The sequence below is a fragment of the Trichomycterus rosablanca genome, chromosome 20 (genome assembly GCF_030014385.1).
Source record: "Trichomycterus rosablanca isolate fTriRos1 chromosome 20, fTriRos1.hap1, whole genome shotgun sequence".
Lineage (NCBI taxonomy): Eukaryota > Metazoa > Chordata > Actinopteri > Siluriformes > Trichomycteridae > Trichomycterus > Trichomycterus rosablanca.
This window is the reverse complement of record NC_086007.1, coordinates 1,577,501-1,603,414: the sequence shown is the minus strand read 5'-3', so window position 1 is coordinate 1,603,414 and position 25,914 is coordinate 1,577,501. Positions and strand designations below refer to the sequence as shown.

The following is a 25,914-nucleotide window of genomic DNA, read 5'->3' as shown; positions in this document are numbered from 1 at the left end:
AACGCAACAACTATTCAGATAGACATCCCAAAGATCTAATTCAATCTTTTGCATTTATTCACTGTCTGTTTTACCACTGCTTTATCCTGGTCAGGGTCGCAGTGGGTCTGATTCCTTATATGAAAGGTAGGAACCACCCCGGACAGGTCGCCAGTCCATCTCAGGTCACACACACCCACTGAGGTCAATTCTAGTAGCTCAAGCTGACCTGACTGCACGTCTTTGGACTCGCAGGACCTGGAGGAAGCCCACACAGACACGAGGAGAACATGCAAACTCCACACAGAAAAGCGCTACTCACTGTGCCACCATGATAGCCTGATCGGTAGAGCTTTGGGCCATCATTTGGAAGGTTGTGTGTTTGAATCCTGGTTCTGCCATGCTGCAGTCTCTCATCTCCAGAGGCATGGTGGCTCGGTGGGTAGCACTGTCGCCTCTCACAGCAAGAAGGTCCAGGGTTCGATTCCCAAGGGGGACGGTCCGGGTCCTTTCTGTGTGGAGTTTGCATGTTCTCCCCGTGTCTGCGTGGGTTTCCAAAGACGTGCAGTCAGGTCGACTGGAGATTCTAGAATGTTTCCTGTGATGGACTGGTGGGCTGTCCAGGGTGTTTTCTATGTTTCACCCAGTGAACTGTACCCACTGCGACCCTGACCAGGATAAATTGGTGGTAAAACAGACAATGAATATATGAATATATTGTGGTTTTTTGGGGCTCAAAGCAGCTGTCTAGCTCGACTGTACCCTGATCTGGCTTTGCTTCGACATGTCAGTTGTTATTACCATGTGTGGATGTTGCCATATAGCGAGCTGCACACACACACACACACACACACACACACTGAACTGTACACAATAGATGAATAAACAGCACACAAACCCCCCCCCCAGACCCCCTTATGTACAGGATATCCAGATGAGGGGGCGCTACACAAAGCGCTGTGTGTGTGTGTGTGTGTGTGTGTGTGTGTTTGTGTGGTGCAGGATGTTGGGCTGTTTGAGACTTAAGTCCTAATCCAGATGTGTGTCTGCAGCCCAACAGCTCTCAGCTGTATTTGTTTGTCCGTGGGGAAGGTTCCTGCATCTGCTGAAGCCATCAAAGAAAGAGGACGCAGTTTACAGGCTGTTTACAGCCCACCTTAAATCTCGTGTTTGTCCGGAGGGAGTTTCGCATCATACCCCATAAAATACCAGGTTCTAATAAAAGGGTCCGTCCAAAATCCACACATGAAGACTTCACTTGTGTAAAAGTGCTCCACTTACCATATAAAAGCACTTTGTAGTTCTACAATTACTGACTGTAGTCCATCTGTTTCTCTGCATGCTTTGTTACCCCCTTTCACCCTGTTCTTCAATGGTCAGGACCCCCACAGAGCAGGTATTATTTAGGTGGTGGATGATTCTCAGCACTGCAGTGACACTGACATGGTGGTGGTGTGTTAGTGTGTGTTGTGCTGGTATGAGTGGATCAGACACAGCAGCGCTGCTGGAGTTTTTAAATACCGTGTCCACTCACTGTCCACTCTATTAGACACTCCTACCTAGTCGGTCCACCTTGTAGATGTAAAGTCAGAGACGATCGCTCATCTATTGCTGCTGTTTGAGTCGCTCATCTTCTAGACCTTCATCAGTGGTCACAGGACGCTGCCCACGGTGCGCTGTTGGCTGGATGTTTTTGGTTGGTGGACTATTCTCAGTCCAGCAGTGACAGTTAGGTGTTTAAAAACTCCAGCAGCGCTGCTGTGTCTGATCCACTCATACCAGCACAACACACACTAACACACCACCACCATGTCAGTGTCACTGCAGTGCTGAGAATCATCCACCACCTAAATAATACCTGCTCTGTGGGGGTCCTGTGGGGGTCCTGACCATTGAAGAACAGAATGAAAGGGGGTAACAAAGCATGTAGAGAAACAGATGGACTACAGTCAGTAATTGTAGAACTACAAAGTGCTTCTATATGGTAAGTGGAGCTGATAAAATGGACAGTGAGTATAGAAACAAAGAGGTGGTTTTAATGTTATGGTACTGTATGTACAATTGTTGCGATGATGGCCAAGGTGACCCGTTCAATGGGTAAATTAAAGCTTAAATAATTAACATCTTAAGTCATCTGTCAGTTTGCCCTCACAAATAACTCTAAACATGGAGAGAGAGAGAGAGAGAGAGAGAGAGAGAGAGAGAGAGCAGCTTTACCGTTAATTATCAGATGAAGTAAAGCTTCACACTAACATTTTAATTCAGTCTTCATCAGATAGCATTTTATTTTAGGTGCAGCAGATCCAGAATAAAGATCGGGGGCATCGGGGCTGATGTGCAATAAATAAAGACGTACAATTAAACAATTGTGGAGATACAATAAGTGCAATCACAATTCACAATTTAAAAATGACATTAATTACTTGTAATTTACTTGTAACTTATATGATATTCCCCCCCTTTGTAGATACTTGCTTGATGATTAAATTTGGTCTGGGTGGCCCTAATTCTTAAGTTGCTAATTTATCCTGGAAAAATTTGGTGGTGCGTCGCCCGATCGCCCTAAGGAACGAGCCGCCCCTGGTTCCTTCTATTTACTGAATTGTGTTTCAGCCACAACAGTGGCTAACAGATGTAATAAATAAATGATATAAAGAAAATTATAGCCTCCAACTTTGCAGCAGCAGTTTAAGGAAGCGAAAGTGGGCTAACGTAATTTACCGCCACTCGAGTAAAAGTGAGTTTTATTCCTATGCTTTCTGACATATAGAGCGTGACCGTTCTTCTGTAAAGCGTGTTTCATCTTTATCACCATCAGCACATCCTGTAATTATATGTGGTTGTAACGACATGCCAATTATATTCCATTACAATAATTACCCATCAGACCACTCTAACACGTCACTACTCCAAACCCTGATGGTTACATATAGTAAGAGCGGTCAGTAGGACCTTACAGAGGAACCTGGTCCAGGCTAACGTTTAATTAGGAGCTCGTAAGCGACTTTGTGTGAGTTTTCCTCCCGATGCATCTGCGTTTACCAAAAGCTTAAATATAAATAAAGGAACAATAGTGTGTGTGCACACGTTGCAACACGTTTAACCGCATTATTGCACACTCACATCCTGAGTTAGTGCTGGCTCAGCGTTACACTACCAAATTCCTCAAAATGGTTTTGGTTCTACCAAACTTTTTATTATCGATACTGATGAGGCAAACGCTGAGTGCACTTTTTATACTGGGTATGTACTGTAGGAAGGACACGTCTGCACACGAAGGGTTAATAATCTGTGAATTTATTCATGCTGGATAATAAAATTGCTTTCAGTCTTAATTTTTCAGCTGGGAGACTTGGATTAGGAACTTATTGTAATCAGTCATTTTCCCTTCATAGACCTACATTTAAAATTGCTGGGTGGGAAAAGACAGGACTAAAAAGTGGCTGTGTAAGGACTAGGGATGTAACGATACACTCTACCCACGATGCAATATGATTAACGATACTGGGTTCACGATACGATTTTTTTCCCCTATTTTTTTTTAAACAAAATGAAATTAAAGACAAATGATGACGAACTTTCCTCTTATTATTTCTCTTTAAAAAAAGAAAATAGGGATCTCAAATACATCGTATCGAATCTTAGCTCTGCCTGCCGTCTAAGGCTGAGCGGCCACATGACCAACGATTGGCCTGTTGTTCAGATATGGGCGGGACTAAGCCGGATGGGGTCTCTCTCTCATAACTGATGCAATTACGACCTCTGCTGGCTGATTGATGGCGCCCGCACAGAGACGGGAAAAGAGTTCTCTCAGGGTGTGTCTCTCCGTACACAACGCTGAGCTGCACTGCACTCGTCAAAGTGTAGGTGATAAGATGCATACGGCTGCTGCCCACGTGTCGGAGGGGGCGTGGGTTAGCTTAGTTCTCCTCAATCAGAGCGGGGTTCGGCATTGGTGGAGAAGAAGCGTGACGCAATCGGGCAATTGGACGCTCTAAAAGAGGGAGAAAAGGGGAGAAAATGCATAAACAATAAAATACTGTAATACTGTCTTTTATTTATCTAAATAATAAATGTCCTTTTATTTCTGACATAGGTACAAAGTATGCCAAATAATGCTTATTGTGTAAAAAACTAAAATGAAATTTTAAAACAAATCCAACATAATATAAATAAAGAAAGTATCCTCACATAAATACATTTGGCTGGAAAATCCCCTACCTGGCAACTTTGTGAAGTGCCGTCAACCAGGCGAGGTGAATAGTGTCAGCGCCCTCTGCTGTTTAAAGTGAATATCGATTCATCTCAAATGAATAACCGATTCAAATCGTGGCACATGTGCACCGATTTTTAACTGTCTTGTGGTGCATCGTTACATCCCCAGTAAGGACCCTGGTTAGTAGCCCGAGGCGCCTGTACAGAAGTGGAACGTGGAGATTGTGTGAGAGCCAATTTTTCTTAAACATTGCTTTTATTACGTGGATTCTTTTACCAGCGACTGTTTGTCGGGTGGGCGGCACGGTGGCTTGGTGGGTAGCACTGTCTCTTCACAGCAACAAGGTCCTGGGTTCAATTCCCAGATGAAGCAGTCCGGATCCTTTTTTATATGGAGTTTGCATGTTCTTGCCATATCGGTGTGGGTTTCCTCCGGGTGCTCCGGTTTCCTCCCACAGTACAAACACGTACAGTTAAACTGGAGATACAAAATTGCTTTAGGTGTGTGTGTGTGTGTGTTTGCTCTGTGATAGACTGGCGATAGACACGTCTAAGTGGGTATGTTTAATTTAAAGAAGTATAATAATCTTCCCGTTAGGATTCTAAACTGGCGAGTGAAATCACGACACTGTGGACGATAGATCATTAATCATTTAAATATTATGATTATATTTTTATTTATACTTTTATTACTGAAGACTCCGTGGCCTCGTGTTTGTGTATTTTTTACTCCATCTGGAAATTCATTCCAAACTCTCCATCACATGGGCAGGTTAAAAATGAAAATGTAAATCGCAGCACAAAGCGGCGCTCAGGATCTGATGGATGAGACGTGGCATTGCCAGGAAGGCGAAAGCAACAGTGATCGTACTTGGAAGAGAACGTAAGGAAATTAGGATCCCGGTCCAAACGGAGAGAGCTGAACCGCTGTTGGACTCCAGGGTGGAATAAGGAGGACGTGGAGAGTCCACAGCGGACTTTATTCTGGCAGTAATGTGTAGCGCTGAGCTTTTTATACATTTTTTATATCCTGCATCATATTTAGCTCTAAAATCTGATCTGTTCCTGCTCTACAGAAGCAGCACTTTAAAAATGTTGATATTTTTCTAAATACCGGCACGGTTTCTCCACGACTGAGACAAACTCCTAAAACTGCTTCTGTTGCTTCTGTCTGTCTTTTCCACTATTTAGCGAAGATTCAGTTAAAAGATAATAAACGCTCATTAGTACACCAGAGCTGCCATCTCAAACTTCTGCCTTGCTACCATCCGTCCGGGCGCCCGCACAGACAAGTATTTTCTCAGCCTTAAGGTTTCTCATGACCTCTGCTGGCTGGTCGATGGTGCTGCACAGAGACGCGGGATAATAGAGATCAGTGCGTGACTCTCCGTGCGCGATACGGATCTCCATATGAACCCCTCTGGTGCAGGGGAAAGGAAGCGGTCCGCTACAGTTCCTCGATATTCTCCTCTAACAGTTCCTAAAGAATATTTTTCTCTTTTATTTTTAAGTCGATATCAAAGCCCATGCTTTAGAAATTGGATTTTTAGCAAGCTGGTCAGGTGTCCACATACTTTTGTACAAAGTCCAGAATGATCATGTGACTTTTTCATGAGCTGCACTGAAGGTTCCGGTGTGAAAACGTCCTGGTGGTGTCGCTGTTTCTGGACTTTTTTATTTTATTAATGGTCTGATTATTAATGAAGTATTATATTGATTAAATGTGTGTGTGTGTGTGTGTGTAGGAAGGACCGAGGCTGAGCTGAATAACTTCAGTCCTCACTACAGGCGGCAGCACTGCGTGGCGTTCTTCTCTAAGCTGCGTGATGAAGTGGAGCAGCAGCAGACCGTCCACACACAGCTCCTCAAACAGAAGGTACCTCACAACCTCAAAAGTTTTCACACCCTCAAACGTACGTCTGACGTGTGTTGGTTTGAGTTCTGACGTCACACCACAGATTTGTCCTGGTCAAATCCTGGTCCCTACCACCAATTTATCCTGGTCAGGGCTACAGTGGGTACAATTCACTGGGTGAAAGGTAGGAAACACCCTGGAGAGGTCACCAGTCCATCACAGGAACATGTCTAGTAGCTCCAGTCGACCTGACTGCATGTAGTTGGACTTGCAGGAACAGGAGGAAACCCACACTGACACAGGAAGAACATGCCGAGTTGATGTTTGGTTTGCTGGTTGAACTTCGCCGGCACAATCATTTCAATAATGTCAATAAATAATCATAACATTTGTATCGACCGACAGCTCGAGCTCGAGGGTGCGAGTGGTTGAGCGTGTTGTCCAACGATGCATCGTTTACACATGTCGGAGGGGCCGGGTGCCAGTCTGAACTCAAACAGAGGTCCATATAGACCTGGTTTCACAGGTTTGGAGGTCTGGTGTGGAGTAACATGATTTTAGCCGCCACAGTATCTATCACTCAACCAGCATTACATACCGTTACGTACATTGACACAGAAAAGACAGAGTTGAAACCACGGACAGGTGGTATAAAGAACACTGATATCAGGAGTTTAGACGTATTATGCAGCAAGACATAGATAGATAGATAGATAGATAGATAGATAGATAGATAGATAGATAGATAGATAGATAGATAGATAGATAGATAGATAGATAGACATATGATAGATAGATAGATAGATAGATAGATAGATAGATAGATAGATAGATAGATAGACATATGATAGATAGATAGATAGATAGATAGATAGATAGATAGATAGATAGACAGACATATGATAGATAGATAGATAGATAGATAGATAGATAGATAGATAGATAGATAGATAGATAGATAGATAGATAGATAGATAGACAGACATATGATAGATAGATAGATAGATAGATAGATAGATAGATAGATAGATAGATAGATAGATAGATAGATAGATAGACAGACATATGATAGATAGATAGATAGATAGATAGATAGATAGATAGATAGATAGATAGATAGATAGATAGATAGATAGATAGATAGACATATGATAGATAGATAGATAGACAGACATATGATAGATAGATAGATAGATAGATAGATAGATAGATAGATAGATAGATAGATAGATAGATAGATAGATAGATAGATAGATAGATAGATAGATAGATAGACATATGATAGATAGATAGATAGATAGATAGATAGACAGATAGATAGATAGATAGATAGATAGATAGATAGATAGACAGACAGACATATGATAGATAGATAGATAGATAGACAGACATATGATAGATAGATAGATAGATAGATAGATAGATAGATAGATAGATAGATAGATAGATAGATAGATAGATAGATAGATAGATAGATATATGATAGATAGACAGACAGACAGACAGACAGACAGATAGATATATGATAGATAGATAGATAGATGGATGGACGGACAGACAGACAGACAGACAGACAGACAGACAGACAGACAGACAGACTGATAGATAGATATATGATAGATAGATAGATAGATAGATAGACAGACAGACAGACAGACAGACAGATAGATAGATAGATAGACAGAAAGACAGATAGACAGACAGACAGACAGATAGATAGATAGATAGATAGATAGATAGATAGACAGACAGACAGACAGACAGACAGACAGACAGATAGATTATAGATAGATAGATAGATAGACAGACAGACAGACAGACAGACAGACAGATAGATATATTGATATACAGATAGATAGACAGATAAATAGATAGATAGACTGACAGACATATACAGTGCCTTGCAAAAGTATTCAGCCCCCTTGAACTTTTCAACCTTTTGCCACATTTCAGGCTTTAAACATAAAGATATGAAATTGTAATTTTTTGTGAACAATCAACAACAAGTGGGACACAATCGTGAAGTAGAACGAAATTTATTGGATATTTTAAACTTTTTTTAGAAATAAAAAACTGAAAAGTGGGGCATGCAATATTATTCAGCCCCCTTGCGTTAATACTTTGTAGCGCCACCTTTTGCTGCGATTACAGCTGCAAGTCGCTTGGGGTATGTCTCTATCAGTTTTGCACATCGAGATACTGAAATTTTTGCCCATTCTTCCTTGCAAAACAGTTCGAGCTCAGTGAGGTTGGATGGAGAGCGTTTGTGAACAGCAGTTTTCAGCTCTTTCCACAGATTCTCGATGGGATTCAGGTCTGGACTTTGACTTGGCCATTCTAACACCTGGATACGTTTATTTGTGAACCATTCCATTGTAGATTTTGCTTTATGTTTTGGATCATTGTCTTGTTGGAAGATAAATCTCCGTCCCAGTCTCAGGTCTTTTGCAGACTGCAACAGGTTTTCTTCCAGAATGGTCCTGTATTTGGCTCCATCCATCTTCCCATCAATTTTAACCATCTTCCCTGTCCCTGCTGAAGAAAAGCAGGCCAAAACCATGATGCTGCCACCACCATGTTTGACAGTGGGGATGGTGTGTTCAGGGTGATGAGCTGTGTTGCTTTTATGCCAAACATAACGTTTTGCGTTGTGGCCAAAAAGTTCGATTTTGGTTTCATCTGACCAGAGCACCTTCTTCCACATGCTTGGTGTGTCTCCCAGGTGACTTTTTATAGATATCTTTGAGAAATGGCTTTCTTCTTGCCACTCTTCCATAAAGGCCAGATTTGTGCAGTGTACGACTGATTGTTGTCCTATGGACAGATTCTCCCACCTCAGCTGTAGATCTCTGCAGTTCATTCAGAGTGATCATGGGCCTCTTGGCTGCATCTCTGATCAGTCTTCTCCTTGTTTGAGCTGAAAGTTTAGAGGGACGGCCGGGTCTTGGTAGATTTGCAGTGGTCTGATACTCCCTTCATTTCAATATGATCGCTTGCACAGTGCTCCTTGAGATGTTTAAAGCTTGGGAAATCTTTTTGTATCCAAATTCGGCTTTAAACTTCTCCACAACAGTATCTCGGACCTGCCTGGTGTGTTTCTTGGTCTTCATGATGCTCTCTGCGCTTTAAACAGAACTCTGAGACTATCACAGAGCAGGTGCATTTATACGGAGACTTGATTACACACAGGTGGATTCTATTTATCACCATCAGTCATTTAGGTCAACACTGGATCATTCAGAGATCTTCACTGAACTTCTGGAGTGAGTTTGCTGCACTGAAAGTAAAGGGGCTGAATAATATTGCACGCCCCACTTTTCAGGTTTTTATTTCTAAAAAAAGTTTAAAATATCCAATAAATTTCGTTCCACTTCACAATTGTGTCGCACTTGTTATTGATTCTTCACAAAAAATTAAAATTTCATATCTTTATGTTTAAAGCCTGAAATGTGGCAAAAGGTTGAAAAGTTCAAGGGGGCTGAATACTTTTGCAAGGCACTGTAGATAGATAGATAGACAGACTGACTGATAGACAGACAGACAGACAGATAGATAGATAGATAGCTATCGTCCCTCCTCCTACAGACCTACAGCCAATCGTGTGTCTGTGTAGGCGCCCGGCCGGCTGATAGCAGCACTGAGACTCGAACTTGAGAGCTTGAGATCTCAGCACTGGTGGGCTAGCCTGTTTTGCCAGCGTGCCACCCGAGCGCCCCTTTCTTTCCCTTTCCTGTCCACTTTCTCCACTGTGGGCTGTTTTTGTTTATGTGTCTTTCATATGGTACTTTGTTTCTGTTATTTTGTTTCTGGTGTTCATCCCCTTTGTGTTTGTTGCCTTTTGGTCACAGTTTTGTCCAAACTGGGTTCAGTTTTCAGTTCTCGCAGGTGTGGGGCGTGCCAGGTGCCTCAGTGGTGCGGCGCGACCCGCCCCTGTTACACTTACTCATAAATGTTTTTATGTGTTGACATTTCGACTGTCTTTGTGTGTGTGTGTGTGTGTGCGCAGGACCCACCTCAGGCCTCTGAACTGATATATAAGGAGAAGGTGCTGCACTTCGACGACAGCAGGAAGTGGAAGGAGAGGTTTGTGGTGGTGCGGGCCGATTACAGCCTCGAGCTCCATGACAGCCAGGAGGTAACGGCCCAGTTTTCACCTCGTGTCCTGTATCAGCGGCCTGACTTATTCACGATATGTCAAAAAGTATTCGGACGCACGACCATGAGCTTGACGGTATTGAAACAGAGTGACAGTCTCACAAGACTTTGAAGCATGTCTGTGGGAATTTGTGCCGATTCAGTTTAGTCAAATGAGCATTTGTATGAATGTTGGCCAATTAGGTCTCCATTTATATAAATCCAGTCAATAAATGTTATATACAAATATTTGATTTATGTTTTGTATTTTATTAATCGTATGCATCCTGTTCTGCATCTTCAGACTTTTACTAAAGGACTTCCTGCCCGTCACTCACTGCAGCTATCAGGGGGCACAGTGCTGACCTCACAGGAGAAATACTGTGCTCTAGTGGACAAGGCCTTCCCCGACCTCAACAGTAAGTGTTTATTAATCCTACATACCCTATACGGACAAAAGTATTGGGACGCCCATTTTAATGATTGAATTCATGTGTTTTAGCCACAACAGTTGCTAACAGGTGTAATAAATCAGTTATATATAGGACGTCATATGCTTTCCACTTTGCAGGAACACTTTAGGGAAGGCTCTTTTCTATTCCAGCATGACTGGACCCCTGTGCACAAAACAAGCTCTATAAATAGAATAGAATAGAACGCCTTTATTGTCATATGTACATTCACACATGCTCAGCTTGTTTGGAGGCTGGGGTCAGCCACTATATGGTGCCCCTGGAGCCGAGAGAGTTAAGGGCCTTGCTCAAGGGCCCAACGGTGGCAGCATGGCAGATCTGAGGTTGGAACTCAATCGATTGATAACCCAAAGCTCTACCCGCTAGGCTACAAGATCCACATTAACACTGGCGCCCAGTCACACAAATGTTGTCATTTTTTACTGAATGGGCACAAATTCCCATACCCGTATATACAGACGTTCAAAATGTTGTGAGAAGCGCATCAGATCAGCGGCTGTTGACACAGAGGTCACGCTAATTTAATACCGGTTGTTTTTGAAATGGGACGTCCAACAAGCTCGTGGTCAGGTATCCGAATACTTTTGTCCATATAGTGCAATATTTAATTTAACATTTAATTAAGTGGTAAGGACCTATTAAAGGGTCAGTCAAAATGGCCAAGGGTTTACGCTCTGCTTCTAATCCACCTGATTTAAACTCTCCTGCCCCTTTGAAATTCTGCTCAGGCTCGAAGGAGGAGGCGGCGTCGCCCCCGCTGAGCGTCCCGGGTCCGTTTGCTGTTTACCTGCGGCTCCCTTATACCAGAGACGTTTACTTCAGCTTTCAGGAGGAGGACCAACAGATTCGCTTCGTCTCCATTTTATCCGACTGCGTCCGTCACCAGAATCATGGTAAATAATACACACACCCACACACACACACACACACCCACACACACACACACCCACACACACACACACGTCCTTATTCATCCTTCCTTCGTATTCTTATCGTATAATTATCCCTATCTTAAAAATGGTCAGGGTCACGGTGGGTCCGGTTTCTCCGGGAATCAGTGGCCCCCTTTGAACCCTAAATCCCACCAGTAGTAGGCTGGCATAATTTACCACTGCACCTCTGTTTTTAGCTCCTCGTTTTTACTTCTGATCAATTTTGTGTCGTGACGTCCTAATTTCCTGTAAGTGGTTAGGATCGGCTACGACTGGTGACTTCTCTGTGCCCATGTATTTCAAGGCCAGTTTTGCTGCACCTTTGTTCCGTTGTTCCTAATCTTGTTTTGAAGCGGCTTCTTTCTCGCAGTGAGTGCAGCCCTTTTGGTCCACAGTGATATAAAGCTCACTTGGCTGTGAACAGTGTCACGTTGTCTAACTGGCAATTCATGTCAGAATTTGGGGTCTTCTTTCAAACCTAGTAAGAGACCACTGTTCCACGTGTGCATTCTAACCATGTCTTAATGGACCACATGGGGACAGTCAGGCTGGAGCAGACGAGGGCCTTCCCCAAGCTGTTGTCAGAGATGTGTTTGGTGTTTTAATAGCTCACAGATGTGGGCAGCTTGAGGATGCCATGGCAGCAGTTTGGTGAGGTGGCAGCGCTCTTGTTTGGAGTGAAGACGAGCTGCTGTTTTGTCGTTGCTCTTGGTAACACTGATAATATCCAGCGCAAGCTAGCATAGCGTGGCGTAGTGTAGCTGCATTTCCTGTGCTGGAGGAAGAGAAGCTTCGATTGCTTGTCGTGGTTTTAGTGGTTTTGCTCTCCTCTTCTCACCCCAGTTCTACTGAAATTCACCTTCATGTCTCAGTCTGTGTGTGTGTGTGTGTGTGTGTGTGTGTGTGTGTGTGTTTCCTGCAGACCAATAGGTCTTGTAGTGCAGAGCGAATTTCTCTACATGACACATGCCAGTATGTGTATTGGTCTGGTGTCACTCATCATGCTTTCCAAGTGCTGTTTATGTACTGCAGTCTGATTATCAGAGATCTACTGCAATCTGATTATTAGAGATCTACTGCAATCTGATTATTACAGATCTACTGCAGTCCAATTATTAGAGATCTACTGCAGTCTGATCATTCCAGATCTGCAGTCTGGTTATTAGAAATCTACTGCAGTTTGATTACCAAAGATCTACTGCTGTCTGATTATTAGAGAGCTACTGCAATCTGATTATTAGAGATCTACTGCAGTTTGATTATTAGAGATCTACTGCAGTCTGATTATTAAAGATCTACTGCTGTCTGATTACCAAAGATCTACTGCTGTCTGATTATTAGAGATCAATTCTGTCTGATCTACAGATAACAATTCGGTTACGCAGTAACACATTGATCTAAATCCAGTTGTAGCTTCACATCCTGAGAATCTTAAAATAAACAGATTTTGGAATGATCTGGTCACAGACTCGATTTGAACCCGGTAGAGACGCTGTGCTGTTATCAGACCCCCCATATCTGACCAGACGGGAGCCTGGACCCGTCTCTCTGTATGATGTCTGTGGTATTAGATCAGTGCGCCCCTAATGTCATTTATTACCCATTAATGTCCGTCCGTCTGTGTGCAGACTGTCTGAGGACGAGCGCGTGTGAAGCCCAGGCGTTCCTGAAGGCCATTTATTTCTACAGACAAGAGAAGGGACACTATGAATCCTGGGAGATGTTGGTGGGCAACGACTGTCAGGTGAGCAGTTGTTTAATGTTTTCTGTTTGTTTTTGAAGGTGTGTAGAAACCGTAATATGTAGAAGAACGTCCACCTGGAGCGAATAACCACTCACAAAGCTGCAACAGGTGACTGTCAATCAAGAGAGACTGACACATCAATCATCTGCGCCTCCATGCCCCCTCTGACAGCCAAAAGTGGCAACTCATAACGTGGGTCAGCTGTCAAACTACTTCATAACTATTCACATGTGAACCTGCTGTTGTATTTTGAATCCCCGGTTATAGCTCGCGGACGGCTGACCTTACATTCCACTGAAAACATGTCTCTGATAGAGCGTGGAATTTATTGTTCCCCCGATAACAACAAGTCATTCAGGTCCGAATGTAGCGCAGAATTCCCACACACTCTGTCACTTTCTGTGGAACGCTGGATTTGCTTTTTCTCTAGTTATCACGACATTTTTCTGTACACAGAACATCAATCCTCCATGAATTCCTGTTTTCCTGTTTTTCTCCCAGTCTGATCGTAGACTGTTTCCCTCATAGACTGGTCAGGGAGAGCTGAGACCATCAGGCCCCCCCCCTCCCCCCACACACACACACATGTGCAGTTGCTCGTCACATCTTTTCACCTGCCAGCATTGCATACAGAGAGCCACACTAAGCACACAGTCATCCAGTAGTGGAAGTGTGTGTGTGTGTGTGTGTAGAGAGAGAGAGTGGTGCTTATGTGTGTGTGTCTGTGTGTTTGTGTATAGAGAGAGTGGTGCTTATGTGTGTGTGTGTGTGTAGCGAGAGAGAGAGTTGTACTTATATGTGTGTGTTTGTGTGTGTAGATAGAGAGTGTTGCTTATATATGTGTGTGTGTTTGTGTATAGAGAGAATGGTGCTTATGTGTGTGTGTGTAGAGAGAGAATGGTGTGTGTGTGTATAGAGAGAGGTGCTTATGTGTGTGTGTGTGTGTGTGTGTGTGTGGATAGAGTGTTGCTTATATTTGTTTGTGTGTATGTGTGTGTGTGTGTGTGGATAGAGTGTTGCTTATATTTGTTTGTGTGTGTGTGTGTGTGTGTGTGGATAGAGTGTTGCTTATATTTGTTTGTGTGTATGTGTGTGTGTGTGTGTTTGTGTATAGAGAGAGGTGCTTATGTGTGTGTGTGTGTGTGTGTGGATAGAGTGTTGCTTATATATGTTTGTGTGTGTATGTGTGTGTGTGTGTGTGTGTTTGTGTATAGAGAGAATGGTGCTTATGTGTTTGTGTGGGTAGAGAGAGTGGTACTTATATGAGTGTGTGCTTGTGTGTGTGTGTGTGTGTGTGTGTGTGTGTGTGTGTGTGTGTGTGTGTGTGTGTGGTGTGTGTGGGTACACAGGGACTTTGCCAGGCGTTTGTGACTCACGGTTTGGTGTAACTGACGCCACCACGAATGAAATATTTATTTTATTCCCTCTGGTGAAAATGATTCGTTTATTCCTGGGTTTTGTTTTTAAAAATATAAAGTTCACGTCCTCCCTGGTGCCTCCTGCATTATTACAATAATATTAAAATAATATAAAATTAAAATCAGCTTTCACTTTCACGTGACTGAAATATAACTGTGATACACCATCAAATCCATTTAGTTTTTTTAAATGAATTTTTTATCTTCTATTTTATCTTCTATTTACAATCCAGTCGACTGCTGCCACCCCCCACCTCCGATCAAGGAGGCTGCACCCCCCCCCTCCCGACTCCTAGCAGGCACCTCTTTTCACCTGCTAGGAGTCGTCCCAGCAAACGAGGAACCCTGTTTCAGCCGTTGTCCCTCCCTAGAGCACACCACTGTTGATACTACAAGTCCCAGAATGCACTGCAACAGCAAGCATGCCAAGACCTGCAAGCCCAGCTGCACCTTCCCCCCCTTTGTTTATCCTATTTATAATTAGCCCTTGACATAGTTCCACTTTGCATGCCCCAGAGACATCCAGCCAATCGTGTGTCCGTATGGGCACCCGGACGGTCGATAGCACAGCTGAGAGCTCTAGATCTCGGCACTGGTGGGGACAGATTACATAACTTTCATCTTCATTTAACCGGTTGGTGAGCTCTTGTGTTCTCTGGATATGGATAAGGGGTTGTCATGTGGGAAAAGACCACTCCCAACATCATATGTTTTATCATATTTAGCACGCAATCATTCCAGATAGTAAAATGAGCCTGTAAAGCGTGTGATGATGGAGGTGTTGGAAACCCCTGAGAACTTTTTGGCAGGTAGTGACACTCATTGAAGCTCCTACCAGCATCAACACTGATGCTCACTAAAGCTGCTTCAGTTGGAGCGCCACCTTGTGGATCATTTTCAGCCTGTTAAACATGAGTGAGTGAGCTATCAGGTCAGTCCGTGTGAACTTTACCCTCCTGGAACCTTAGTGAGACTGTTATTGTGTGTAGGTGATGGCTAACCTGGTGATGGAGGAGCTGTTACCATCTCTGCAGACCGAGCTGCTGCCCAGGCTGAAGGGGAAGAAGGCAGACAGGAAGAGGGTCTGGTTCACGGTCGGTCACTGTTTATTATTATTTCTGCATGTTCTCCCTTTTTCTCCCAGTTTTTATGCATAGCCAGTTCCTTTTCCGCTGCTGGAGACCCCAATGGCGTACGAGGAGGAAATAAAAAGTGTATCGGTGCATTTTCTCGTAGACGGTGAAGGTAGCGTACGAGCTGGTGCAGGAGCAGCTAAGCGATGGACTGCGTAAGCTGAAGGAAGAGTGCAGCGAGGCGGTAAAACAGCAGGAGGCGCTCATTCGCTCCGACATGGACCAGATCATCAACTCTTGCAATTTTCTGCAGACCAAACTGCAAGGTAATTCTTTACATGTTTAAAGAGAATAACATCAGTGTGAGGTGAAGGTCTGATGTTGCTACCACCACCATGTTTCACTGTAGGGATGGGATAAGCCGACTGATGTGCACTGCCTGTTTTTGCTAGATCCTCCGAGGGAGTGAAATGTTCCTTTAATCAGGCCGAATCTTCATCCTCATGATGCCAAACCCCAACCAGACTGCTCAACGGGGGTTTCTTTCTTGTTGCTCTTGCCTAGAAGGCCTGATTTATCAAGAAGTGCTCGTTTTAAAAGCTCTCACATCTCTGTTCAGGACTTTCAGAGCTTTTTTGAGAGTGATTCTTACTATATGACTAAATGACTATATTTAGCTGGACAGTCGAATTCAGACGGGTTTAAGGTCGCACCAAGATTCTTTGGATTCAAAATGATTGAGGTCGCTGTGGGCGTGAGAACATCCAGCCGAAGCTTCATTTATCAGTAAAGAACCAGACGTGCTTAGATCACAGATAATGACGGGTCGAACCGTTTATATCTACATTACATTTACATTTTAAATGTCCTTCAGTGAAGATCTGGAGCATAAACACAAGCTCAAACATTCTGGTAATCAGGTCTGGATGTGTCCGGAGCTTCCATAAGAATTTTAATGGTTTCTGTGGTGTTCTGCGTCTGTGTTTTTGCAGGTCTGGTGTCGGATCCGGCGCTGAAGTTCTGCTCTGAGAGCGTCTCTCCGTATCTGGCTTCTATCCTGGAGGAGTTGATGGGGCCGGTCAGTTCAGGGTTCGAGGCTGTGAGGCAGCGTCTGGAGGGGGAGCTGAGCCGGATCTGCAAGGACTTTCAGTCTGGAGGAACGCTGGAGGGTCTTACAAAAGTATGAACCTAAAAAATAGATGCTAATACACTTTATTACAGAGTTATTATGGATATTTTACCTTGTTTTAGAGGCACCTAGTGGGTCATTCAGCCAGTTTTATTTGTGAAGCTTTTTTAAATGAAGATTTTGTCTTTAAATTCCACCTCAGAAGAGCATTTGTGAGGTCAGGTACTGATATTGGATAAGAAGGCTCGCTTCCACGCTATCCCACCACTGCATAGGCATAATTGGCTGTGTCTGAGGGAGGACAGGCTGAAGAGATTTCTCATTACTGCTGCAGTTGTGACCTCTGGTGGCTGGTCGAGGCACTGCACAGAGATGATGAATAACGGATAGCAGTGCGCGACTCTCTTTACGCGATACTGATCCCTGTGTGTGTAGGTGCGGCCTATGCACTAACTCACGCTTGTCAAGCAGGGCCACAGGCTAGCCCACGTCTGCTCTGTGGAGCCGGCAGCCGCTTCTTTTCACCAGTCAGCTTTACATGCGAACAGAAAGCTATAAAGCCGGAGTGAAGCCAGTATGCTCGCTGTATTTGTCTGTGATTCGTTCTACCACCTCAAGCAATCAAGAACATGACATTCAAATACGCCTTAGAGCACCTGAGCAGACCGTTGGGCTCGCACGTTACACAGAGGTTTGACTTCTAATGAAGAATAATGAATTTAGGTGCTGATTTGGTGTTTTTGGTGTTTTTTGTTTTGGTGTCCAGGCTTTGGAGGACATATCTCACACACAGCTGGAGGATTGTTATCAGCGTGTCTCCGTGCTGAAGGAGCAGCTCCACGAACTGCGCACTCGCTTCAGGTTCTCCAACTCCACCCTGGTGGTGCACAACACGCAGAGCCACATGCAGCAGGTGGGCCTCAGCGCGCAGCTCCGCTCTGGGGACCATCATCTCCCGAGCCTGCTCTCGTTCCTTCAATATATGCACACTATCGAGCAGCGCCCTCTGTTGTTCATTTTAATATATCAGCTGGTTTTATGGTCGCTCTGCTTGTTTTTAGCTGATGGAGAATGCCGTGTACACGTTTGAGATGTTGCTTCAGTCAGCCGTTAAGGACAGACCTGAAGAGCTGGGCTCAGTCATGGAGAAAGCCAAGCTCCGTGTTCTGAAGGTGATCCTAAATAACGAGACCCAAACATGTGATCTAAAACTGCCAATAAGTGCATCTGTGATCGATTAATATCTAATAGCAGTTTCCTGTCTGTGTGTTTTAGCAATACGACTACGACAGCAGTACGATTAGGAAGAAGATCTTTCAGGAGGCTCTGGTGGACATCACGCTGCCCGCCATCCGGAGGAACCTGGCACCCAGCTGCAAAACTGTACGTATTCTCATTCCAGTCAACCAGAAGAGCCTAGAGCTGATGCACACTTTTAAGGGACGTGTATGCCACCCAGACTATGAGGTTCCATAAATTTTGTAACCTATAACATATACATGACTAATTGTATGTGGACGCCTGATTATGAACCATGAGCATGACTTTATCCTGGTCAGGGTTGTTGTGGTGCTGGCTCCTCTGGAATCACTGGGGCCACCGCTCCCTTCAGACACAGCCAATCAAGGATCTCAGGATTAGTGGGCTGCACCACCCCAGTATTCCTCATTGCAAAAACGATGGGCGTTACTGTGGAGGTGCACCGCTCCTTGTGGCAAGAACAGCCTCCACTATTCAAAAAAAAAGGCTTTGGAGTGTGTCTGTGAGTATTTGTGCCCATTTAGTTAAAGGATTATTTATACGGTCAGGCAATCAACATTATAGTTTACATTTACGGTATTTTACCAAATACAATGCAAGCGAATGAGGGTTAAGGGCCTCGCTCAGGGGCCCAAACATCAGCAGCTTGGCACTGCTGGGCCCTAAACCAGCATCTTTCTGATTACTACCTTAACCAGAAAAAAACATCTGTTCTGGGCTCCGGCTCTGTGCTGGACAGTGGTAGCCTAGTGAGTAGATCTTTGGGCTATCAACTGGAAGATTGGCGGTTCAAATCCAGGCTCTGCTATGCAGCCACTGTTGGGTCCTTGAGCAAGGCCCTTAACCCTGTCTGCTCCACGGGCGCCGTACGATGGCTGACACTGCGCTCTGACCCCAACTTCCAGACAAGCTGGGATATGCGAAGAAAGAATTTCATTGTACTGTACAACTGTATATAAATATATGACAAATAAAATATATCTTATATCTATTTGACCACTGGCATTTCTTAACACCAAAAATCATCCAACCAGAACAGGAAAGGGCCTTCCCTAAACTGTTGCTGCAACATTGGAGCATATATTTTTTTTATGTGATTGATTTATTACACCTGTTAGCGATTGTTAAGGTTAAAATTAGAAGGGGTGTCCCAATACTTTTGTCTATATAGTGTATCTGAAATACAGAATATTAACTGGAGTTTTTTGGGTTCTCTGTAGGAGCTGCAGAACTTTGAGCAGTACATCTTTGCTGATTACACAAACTTCATCCAGGTGGAGAACGTGTACGAGGACATACTGCTGAACATCCTGAACGCCGAGGTGAACAAAGGTACAGCGGCTTTATTCCTCCTGCACGGCTTCTTTATCACGGTTCACTTCCAAATTTACTTCAGAAATATGAGACATTTAGGGTTGGGGGGGGGCATTTCATTTTTGGTGACTCCCGCTGTCTGGCCGAGGTTCCAGCATGAATAGTGGAGAAATACCTAGAGCACAGTGTGTGAGGATCTACTGCTGGCTGGGGGATAAGAAGAGGCAGGTGACTTTACACGCTTCAGGACAGAGCGGATGCTATTTTGTGGTCCCTCTTGGCCAGCGTGGGGGGTGGTGCAAGCAGCAGAGGGATTGTAGTCTGGAACTATGAATGACTGGATGAGGAGAAGTAGAAAAGTGCAAAAAGGGAAGGTCCAGGATCTCCTTGAGGTCCAGGATGTCCAGGAGAGCAGAACTGACCCTGTTGTCTGGAGTCAGTAGATGGAAGATCAGAGCAGCAGACACGTTGACGATCGAGTTGGATCATGTATTCAGAGGAGAAGAAACGTTTTTGCCCTCATTTTTTTGGAACACCGTGCACAGGGTTAGTTTAGAACAGCCAATTCACCTTCTGCATGTTTTTAAAGGGTAAAAGGAAAACAGAGCACCAGTAGGAAACCTTTTCTGTTGCAGACTTGAAAGGCTAAGAAAATTCACCATGATCTTGGGGTCCAAGGGTTTTGGATTAAAATCATGCATTTTTTTAATTCAAGACAATCCTAAAATCACATCCACAACAGTCGCCAACATGTGTAATAATTCAGTTTGCAGCAACAGTTTAGGGAAGGCCCTTTCCTGTTCCGGCATGACTGAGCCCCTGTGCACCAAGCATGTCCTGACCTCAGCCCCACTCAACAGCTCTGGAATGAACCGGAACATCGACTGAGGCTTACAAGTGACTGAATGGACACAAATTCCCACAGATGTACTTCAAAATCTTGTGAGAAGCCTTCTCAGAAGAGTGGCTGTTGTTATATATCCATAGATCTATGTATATACATGTACACTATATGTTCAAAAGTATTTGGACACCTGACCATGAGCCAGTTGTAGCTGTAGGGTGGCCAACCAGGATTGATTTTTCAGGAGCTGCATATTTGGTTTGGTTTATTTTGTGAATTTATTTCACACCGTCTCTTTTGTGATCTGAAAAAGATCACCCCCCAAAAATTATATATTTTTAATTTTAATCATTTATTTTATGCTATATTTTGAATATATACGGGCTGTAGAGAGCTACCAACAACCAAAAAATCTCTTTTGTGTGCAAACATACCTTCTGATTCTGACGTCTGTTTCTATTTGTTTTCCTAATAACAGTGGTGAAGGAGGCGGCCACGCTGAAGAAACACAACCTGTTCGTGGACAGCACCGAGCTGCAGTGTGTCAGTCAGAGCAGCCTGAGCGACAGCCGGACGCCGCCTCAGACCTCTCAGTCCAGCCTGACCAGAGCGCCCGCATCCGCCGGTACAAAGCAAACGGCCGAGCAGAAATCCGGCGGTTCGGAGAATCCAGCCACAGAGGAGGAGAAGAACCAGGAGGTGATGGACGTCGAAGCGGCTAAACCTGCGGCGGTACCTGATGTGGCCTCTTCTGTCCCAGTTTGTCCATCTGAGGTCGCTTCAGCTGACAGACCTGACGTGGTTTCATCCTCCGACAAGCAGGGCGGAGCTCAGAGTGATGCGGGGACGGATCTCAACACGTCCCCTAAAATTATCATATCAGAGCCTGTATCGCCTGCTGAAGACGAGGAGACTGCAGACCCCGCCGTTCACCTCACAGAACCTCTCGAGGTTCAAATTACAGACGAGATGGAAACCGATGCTCCAGCACCTCACTCCGAAATCGATGAGGCGGAGGCCGCGCCCACTGACGAGCCGTGTATTAGTGCCGTCCAGCCAGACGCAGACGAAGCCGAGGACGCCTCAGATTCCCAGACCGAAACTCCATCCTGTCCCTCACCAACTCCTGATGTCAGTGAAGCATCAACAGAGCTCTCCACCACCGAGACCACAAACGGGCTTCCCTGTTCCTCTGATCCTCCACTAGGGAGCGACGTTTCCTCACAGTCTGTGCCCACGGAGAGCAACGGCACCCCAGATCTCTCAGATCCAGAAGGGCAACTGGACAGCGTGAAGGCCATTAGAGATCTGGTGGTGGAGCTCATCGAGGTGGAGGACATCGTGAGTCCTTGTCCTGAACACAGGAACACTCAGTAGAGGACGATGAGGGGTTCGGTTTGTGTCAAAACTATTAAACCGGTATCAAAGTGTCACAAAATGATTATTTGACTGGATGGGTGCAAATCCCCACATGTACAGTCCAGAATTGGAAATCCTTTCCAGATCACAAATCAAGGCCAGTGTCATGTTGATGCCCGTGATTTTGGAATGCTGTCCACATATTTAGTGCACCACTTTTATGCCAAAACTGGCACTGATGATTGTTGTTAAAACTCAGATGAGTTTATTTCATAGCTAAAATATCAGATTTAATACTTTTGACACAAATTTAAATCTCGTTAAGAAAACGGTAAGAAATTTACTGTAACGACCAGGAAGAAGGAGCGACTAGACAAAATCTTCTTGTGATTGCTATTAGTTACTAGTTAGAACGTAACAATGGCGTTTCAGGGCCACTGTGAAAAATTAAGTTACAAGAAAAAAGTGGAAATTATTTTAAAATTAAAGTGGAAATAATCTCAGGAATAAAGTAGAAATAGTTTTGAGAATAAAGTGAAAATAATTAAAAAATGAAGTCAAATAATTAGAAAAAGTGAAAATAATTAGAAAATAAAGTGAAAATAATTTAAAAAATAAAGTGAAAATAATTAAAATAAAAGTGAAAATAATTAGAAAATAAAGTTAAAATAATTAGAAAATAAAATTAAAATAATTAGAAAATAAAGTGAAATAATTAGAAAATAAAGTAAAAATAATTAGAAAATAAAGTGAAAATTAAAAAATAAAGTGAAAATAATTAGAAAATAAAGTGAAAATAATTAAAAAATAAAGTGAAAATATATAGAAAATAAAGTAAAAATAAGTAGAAAATAAAGTGGTAATAATTTTAAAATAAAGTGAAAATAATTAGAAAATAAAGTGGAAATAATTAGAAAATAAAGTGAAAATAATTAGAAAATAAAGTGGAAATAATTAGAAAATAAAGTGAAAATAAGTAGAAAATAAAGTGGAAATAATTTTGAGAATAAAGTGAAAATAATTTAAAAATTAAGGTGGAAATAATTTCCAAAATTAAGTGAAAATAATTAGAAAATACAGGAAATACTTTTGAGAATAAAGTGAATATAAATTCTTTTCACCAGTCAGCTCTAAGTGTTAACAGAAATCTATAAAGCTGGAAGGAAGCCACTATGCTCGCTGTATTTGTCTGTGATTTGTTTTACCACCTCAAGAAGGCAGGAACGTGACATCCATTCTGGTCCTTACGCTCTCAGACACACGAGCAGACCGGTGGGCTCACACGTTTAAAGGAGAATAATGAATTTAGGTGCTGATTTGAAAGTGAAAATAATTATGAGAATAAAGTGGAAATCATTTCTAGGTTGACTTAATTCACATTAAATCTTGTGACTAAAGTAAGAATATTTTGGTCGAAGCCCCTGCTGGTGTTAAAATGAGGGACACTGATGATAACGTTTTTATTTTATATTTGTTTCACCTCCTCGATCTCCTGCACGTCAGCATCAGTGTGTCATTATTTTAAGGAGTTTATTTAGAAGAAAGAACCGGACAGACTTGGAGGAAATCGTCTGTTTAGTTGAAGCAGAACTTGCACGTCCCCGTCCAGAATATTTCCACTTAATTCTAAAATCGAAGCTTAAAATTAGCAGTGGTCCTGATACGCCGTCGTACAGATCATTCCTATATAAACTGATTTTTTATATATACATACAATATTAAATGCTAATTTCACTTTTTTTTTTACTGACATTCATTTATGTTACAGAAACCAGATTAAAATGTTTCATGTTTTATTGTAAATATAGTTTAAACAGCACTGCACTTTGTACATTATACATTTATACAAATTAACACTTTTTTCATCACGATTCTTGCAGATGCTCATTTATTACGCTACATTAGTTCATTGCGGGGGGGCGGCACGGTGGGTAGCACTGTCATTCACAACGAGAAGGTCCTGGGTTCGATTCCCGGTTTCCTCCCAGAGTACAAAGACGTGTAAGTGAGGTAGATTAAAGATACAAAATTGACCATGATTTAAACTGATGATTAGGCGCCAGTGAAGGTTTACCTGTAATACGGGACGGTAGCTCACTGAACCACATAGTAGATGAGTGTTTCATTTCTCCAGGTACTTTAATTTTCTCTTTCCTTTCAAAACATGCCGGAGGTGAAGAGGCCACTTTATACTTTTTACTGCCCATCGGTGTCGATGTACATAGGATTATTGTCCGGGGTGTATTCCTGCCTCATGCCCATTTTCCCCAGGTAGGCTCTGGTCCCTCTGCAACCTTGGCCGGGATGAAGTGCTTACTTTTATGTGTGTTATTGGTGAGGTCATGAGGTCAGTAACTGGTGCAGGCTGGTGTATGGAGCAGTTATACTGGACCAGTTGTACTTTTACAATCATAATAAACTGATATTTTGTACCTGCGCTCACGACTCTTGCTTCATTTGCTTCATGTGGAGATAAATTTTCACTTCTTATAACAAATATATTTATGTTAAACATAAATAAACACGTGGTGCCGCGGTAAAACACACTAACCCACCAGTGCTGACATCCTGAGCTCCCGAGATCCAATCTCACCTCTCCTATTGGCCAGCCAGGCGCCTACACGCAGATACGATTGGCTAACACCTTCTGGGTGGGTGGGACTAAGGAATTTCTAATCGCTGGTGCGACCTCTGCTGGCTGGTCGAAGAAAAGACGCGTTTGGCACTATACACACAATGCACAAATATACATAAATACAGCTTAAAAAATTTAAATAAAAACAGAAAGTAGAGATTTTGAGCCTCTCTTATCCAGGCATTTTGCTGTAAACAGCACAGAGACAAGATTTAATGTTTAATGTCACTTACAAGCCAATTGGCATGAGCTAATAGCCCAACAACTTCAGAATGTTCCTCAAAGAACATTCCTCATTAACTCTATTTATAAGAAATTTCAAAAACAAATCACATCCCTTTTCTACACACTCACTTTTTAATGCCGTCAGATAAAACATGTTTTTGGTTGAGCTCGTAGCCACTAATGCGCCACTGCTCTCACATCATCATCACATGAAAAGCTTCTTCCCCTTAAAGCTTCTTTCAGCATCCAAAAATCCGAACTATAAGTGTCCGGACCAGACACGAGCGATTACTCCTCCTCCACCCTCACCGCTTATAATCAAAATATACAAGTGAGGAAACTTTTTGAACATCTATGACACTAGATCTAAGATTTAGGGACCACCGTCTACAGTCCATAACATTAGTAGACAATTTTAGGAAAGGTCCGAGCTCTGTATTTATTTATTGAGCTTCATTTGTGGAGCAGTCAACTGGAAAAAAAGAAAATGGCCTTCCCTAAACTGTTAGGAATGATAGGAATGAATGTGTCCGGAATATCTGAACTCAGTAAATAGGGGGTGGCACGGTGGCCTCACAGCAAGAAGGTCCTGGGTTCGATCCCCGGGTGGGGCGGTCCGGGTCCTTTCTGTGTGGAGTTTGCATGTTCTCCCCGTGTCCATGTGGGTTTCCCCAGGCAGCTCCGGTTTCCTCAAGTGAGGTGAATTGGAGACACTAAATTGTCCATGACTGTGTTTGATATAAACCTGTGTAATGAGTAACTACAGTTTCTGTCATGAATGTAACCACAGTGTAAAACATGACGTTAAAATCCTAATAAACAAACAAACAAACAATAAATAAGAGGGGTGTCCCAATACTTTGTGTATTATGGTCCAGTTGCTGCTGGACTCCAAGAAGCAAAAATGACATTTATTTAATATTTATTTATTTATTTAGATGTTTTATAGCGTGCTTACACGACAGTGTTTTAATGAGATGATGGACAGGTAATAGAGTTAGTGTTGGAGTTAGTACAGCATAATGAACACAACGTAATTATAAACAAGTATATTTCTGTATGTACATCTTTTTACAGCATGTGGAGTGGAATTCATTCAGAGTAAAATTAAAGTGCAGCCAGTTTAACCTAACAAATCTAAACAAATCTAAGAAAACTACATATAAAAAATATACACGGCTTTAAATAATATGGGAATAAAACTGCAACTATATTAGAAAAACAAATTCTTATGATCAGACGGTGACCAGAACATGCGGTCGTATATAGAAATATTAAATATGTAGCATTAAAGTGCTGGTTGCACCTGTGCATCGTGGGCCGTA

General features: G+C 43.0%; 2 protein-coding genes across 2 annotated transcripts in view; one reads left to right on the top strand and one right to left on the bottom strand.

Annotated features, from left to right (window-relative positions):
• Positions 1–22,281, top strand: part of niban1b (niban apoptosis regulator 1b) — a 32,058-nt gene extending 9,777 nt beyond the window's left edge. Inside the window, exons 2-14 of the mRNA XM_063016592.1 lie at positions 5,940–6,070; positions 10,056–10,184; positions 10,488–10,602; positions 11,385–11,549; positions 13,217–13,332; positions 15,740–15,844; positions 15,987–16,149; positions 16,816–17,003; positions 17,719–17,865; positions 18,014–18,124; positions 18,228–18,335; positions 19,433–19,544; positions 20,849–22,281. Of these exons, the coding sequence (XP_062872662.1) occupies positions 5,940–6,070; positions 10,056–10,184; positions 10,488–10,602; positions 11,385–11,549; positions 13,217–13,332; positions 15,740–15,844; positions 15,987–16,149; positions 16,816–17,003; positions 17,719–17,865; positions 18,014–18,124; positions 18,228–18,335; positions 19,433–19,544; positions 20,849–21,747 (2,489 nt within the window). The 3' untranslated portion in view covers positions 21,748–22,281. The remainder of the gene's footprint in view (positions 1–5,939; positions 6,071–10,055; positions 10,185–10,487; positions 10,603–11,384; positions 11,550–13,216; positions 13,333–15,739; positions 15,845–15,986; positions 16,150–16,815; positions 17,004–17,718; positions 17,866–18,013; positions 18,125–18,227; positions 18,336–19,432; positions 19,545–20,848) is intronic.
• A 3,254-nt stretch (positions 22,282–25,535) lies between these two features.
• The window catches only part of kifap3b (kinesin-associated protein 3b), a 17,064-nt gene continuing 16,685 nt past the window's right edge, over positions 25,536–25,914 (bottom strand). Inside the window, exon 20 of the mRNA XM_063016550.1 lies at positions 25,536–25,914. This exon is cut by the window's right edge and continues 296 nt beyond it. The gene's annotated coding sequence lies outside the window, so the exon portion shown is untranslated.